The following is a 4,447-nucleotide window of genomic DNA, read 5'->3' as shown; positions in this document are numbered from 1 at the left end:
AATGAAATAAATGTTTTGAGACTATAATTTGGATAGTGTTTTTGAATTATTTAGTAAAAAATTGCCAGTCTCAAGAAAGAATTTTAAGATTATAAAAAAATAAATAATGTTAGATTATTTATAATTAGATCATTAAAAGCATTCAAATACCGAATTGTCTGTAGAGACCCTCTGCGTATTTTCATTTTATACAAATTAACTTAGTTTTATATTGTTAATCACTTACCCAAAATTCCACCAAATGTCAAAACTTATGACATTCAGCCAGAAGAAGGCTCCCAGAAAGGTGAATTGCACGAAGTAACCTAAAAAAGAAAAAAAAATATCAATAAAGCTAGCTCAATTTTTTAAAACCGTATTAAACAACATCAGTATGCTATAATATGTAAATTAATAGTGTATGAATACATTACATACACGCTCTTAAGGATTTCATATATAGAAAAAAATATGTCTTGGATAATTATCCATTCACAAATAATATTCAACACAAGCAATACAAGATCATGGCTTGTTTATTTTATTTCCAAAGAAAACTTTTATGAAGGGAATAAAACCAAAATACTGCGACAAAACGACACAGTTTCCTTTCTCAGAGAAAACTGACCGACTGAATTAAAGAAAAACAAGGGTGGTATGCCCCAGTGGAGACCCCTATTTCCTGCCTTTCAGGAAATTGAAGGGAGCTCAGTACCCACTTCTTCTATACCCACAGTCGCTCAACTTAATGTCCTTCAGTTGGCACTGTCCCGGGATATTTGTGTTACATGTGTTGCAGAGAATATAGACACATTATCACAATTCACTTCTCATTATCTTACTTAACGCTTCATTAGTCGCGCTAGTTTTTCTTCATTTTTTTTTTTCGCAAAAAGGACTCTTGTTCTCTCTATTTTAGATTTTCATAAATTCTAACAATGAAAATTGGTTCGTATGATGTACTCAAAGGGATTGAATAACTAATAAAAAAAAATTATAATAAAATTGTTTATTAAATATTCAAAATATCAATTTTTATAGCAGTTCATATAAACATCTTTCAAAAGCTCCCCATATAGGTACATAATTTTCACATTCTGAGTAAAACTTTTTTTTCTAACCTATTTATTCGCTTTTAAATTATTTATTCGTTTTTAACTTATTTATTTGTTTTTAACTTTACTACTACAACTACTTTATTTCAAGTTATTTTAAAATTTCATTTATTCCTAATTTCGTTTTCTTATTATTTATTTTTGTTTATGTGTGCATACCGAATTATTTAATATTTGATAAATCCATAAATTATTTAAAATAGTCAAAAGTCTGGTCTTATAAAAAATTACCTATCATTTTTCAGACATGTACACTTTTATGTATCAATCCAGAAAATACTCATGAAGTAAATATTAGTAGAGGTAACTAATTCTTGAATTTAATGCTATTGTATATAATTTATTTTACTTTGATTATGTTAATTTTATTTATTTTTTTCTGTTTATATGTATAAGAGATTTTATTTATTTATCTTTATTCTCTTTTATAATTTATTTATTTATTTTATTTTACTCATTATTATTCTTTCTTTTTTTATATATATAAATGTGTTCGATTACCACTATCACTCATTGCCCAAGTTTGTGGCAGATTGTAATACTTACCAATAAATAAAGTCATTAATTTTCCAATTAAAAAATATGTATTTAATGCGTTTATTGATAGTACAACTAGCTCTGTGTTCCAACTCCCTGTTTTTTTTCCTCTCTAATAAGATTTTTCAGAGTAAGGAGCTATATTTAAAAAGTAAAGATAAATTTTGTATTAATTAGTAATGACATTTAAGGATAAGAACAAATAAAATAAATTAGATTGTGATTAAAACAATTGAAACCTAATATCACTTTAATATTGTTCACTTATTTCAAAGCAATTTAAGGAAAATAAAATCCCGTTATAGATATAATTCTGTGAGTGTATTTATGGCTTTCGTGGCTTTTCAGACTTAGTCTCAGTTTTTCGAGACACCTAGATATATGTTATGTTATAGAAGGCATTATTTTCAATATGATGAGTTTATCTATTGATGAAAAGGGTACACCTGTTATTCGTCCAGAACAGGTCTTTAGTTGATGAAAGGTGTGAACCTAGTAACCTTTCTATACATATTCGGCAAAATTTGTGGTTACTGAGTTAACCCCACAATATTTTAACCCCAAATTAAATTGTAAAGCATGTTATATTCATCAAAATACTTCGTATGTTGTTAAAATTTTCCCTTAGAAATTATTACTGCATAAGCATGGATAAGAAAGATCGAAATTGAATTCAATTTAGAAAGAAGCTTTAGTAAGTGAAAAAGTGAATTACGACAATATTTCAAAAGAATCGACAATTTTAATAGTATATAAAGGTAATGGAACAATATATATTAAGTTACAACAATAAACCTCCAACTCTGGAATGAAGGAGACGGGTTAGGAACTTCAGGAATAGGACACAGTTCCCAGATCGGATTTCATTGTGTAATTAGCTACAAAATGACTACAAATATGAACATCCTTCTCTCTTTGAGAAATGTCCCTAAGTCGAGACTTTCTGAAACTTAATCTTTCTGTAATGAGAGATACAAGAGTTCTGAGTTTACTATTTTAAGATTATTTCACTTCTTCGTCATTCAACCGTTCAAGCACTAACAATGTTTCTTTGAAATATATTATCCTGTCGTTGAAATATTATTAAAATTTCATATAAAGAAATTTTTAGCATGTGAGTATATAGAATTACATACAAATCTAAATATGTAGACACATTAATTATCTTTCTATATTGTATAAAAAAGAGTTTAGTGATCACAGTGTAATATTTTTATATATATTTTTATAATATTGTAATATATTAATATATTTTAGGATAGCTATGTAATAGCAAACTCTACAAGAGAAGTCTACAGCTTCTCCTATAATTAAAAATAATTCACTACGTCATCTTAAGAGGTGACTGCGTGGCGTTTAATTCATTTTTTGTTCAAACATTTACCAAAGAAGAGCTTCAATTTTCTATGAAACAATAAAAAATCTGCTTGTATCATTTACACAAGCATTAATATCATAGAATGCAATTTAGAAATTTCGTATTATTTTTCTTATATAATTATTCATTATACAAAATGAAAAAAAAAAATGGTCGGTCTTTAAAGTTGTAATTTTATAAAATAATCAATATTTTGTTTCAGTTAGAACTTAAGCATATTTCTTTGTTACTTAATGTACTGAAGTTCGTTTAAACGTTTTGGATAGAAAGAATACTTTTTCATGCTAGTGAGCTACAACTGTACTTGCATAGTAATACAAGTAAATTTGTTGTAAAATCAAGATGGAGTGATGCAGGCATATAGAGAAACTACTCTTTGGTAGCACTCTAACCTTTTTTTTTTTTAATAATTTATTTATTGTTATCTAAAACTGTATAAAAATATATACAAGTAAATTTGCTGTAGGTGACATAGTGACATGATACAAACATGTGGAGAATCTACCCATTGATTGAACTCCAATAACATTTCTAGAGAAGATCTCGAGGTCATCTTCTTTTCTGACACCTAGGAGAATTATTAGGTAATGAAGGAGAAGCCAGGTTAGAAACGAGTTGGTTTGGTTGGGTGGGAAGTTTATCATGGAAGGAATGGTATCTGGTTCTTGGTGTATTCTTTCGTGTTGCTTGTGTATTGTTCTTGATGGTATTTGATTCTGGCCAAATCGGCAATATATGGGACATTGAGGTCCTGATGGATGATTTGATTTATGACAAACTAAGCATTAAGGATTTTGCACTGTAATGATTGGATTCGGGAGGAATTCGATGGTTTAGTGGAGCCCCATAGCTCAACTTTTTAAATCTTAAATTCGAACAGGTAAAATCACTAATCGCTATACATCTGTTTTTTTTTTCTTTTCCAAATTTATTAGCAATATAATAAGTAACGATTCAGTAATAGTACAATGATAATATATTGTTTGGAAGCGAGCTGGAATTCGTGACATTCAAGATTTCAGAACTGATACCCAGATCAATTCTGAAATCTATTTACACAACACGACAATCTATCCAATGCTTAAAATAGCAAAACGTCACGAAGAAAAATGACGTTACTTCTACATAATACATGATTATACGCACAACCATGTTATCCCTGCCGGAAAGGTTCAAGCGGGGTTCAATAGATGGAATTCAACACTTCAAGCCTCTTGTATGTTAGAACTTCCAGCACGAGTGTATCCTATTCATTCATAGTAGTGAAGCTTACTTGTAGTTAGCAAGCAGCAATCTAAAGTAATTAAAAAATAATACTGGAAACAAACAATAATGAAAAAAGAGGATAGAATATGTCCTTGAAACTTTTATTATTTTTCTAACAAACCTTCAGGAATTTCATGATGATTTCACATTCAAAATAAAATGTATTAGACAT

The 4,447-nt window shown here is 28.4% G+C and overlaps 1 protein-coding gene across 1 annotated transcript in view; it reads right to left on the bottom strand.

Moving 5' to 3' along the window:
- The window catches only part of LOC106684643 (G-protein coupled receptor Mth), a 137,000-nt gene that overhangs the window by 104,008 nt on the left and 28,545 nt on the right, over positions 1–4,447 (bottom strand). The window contains exon 2 of the mRNA XM_014426851.2: positions 227–305. Coding sequence (XP_014282337.1) covers positions 227–305 — 79 coding nt within the window. The remainder of the gene's footprint in view (positions 1–226; positions 306–4,447) is intronic.

Source organism: Halyomorpha halys, unplaced genomic scaffold, assembly GCF_000696795.3.
Source record: "Halyomorpha halys isolate HHAL.00 unplaced genomic scaffold, Hhal_1.1 Scaffold596.1, whole genome shotgun sequence".
NCBI classification, from domain to species: Eukaryota; Metazoa; Arthropoda; class Insecta; order Hemiptera; family Pentatomidae; genus Halyomorpha; species Halyomorpha halys.
This window is presented reverse-complemented; position numbering and strand designations above follow the sequence as displayed.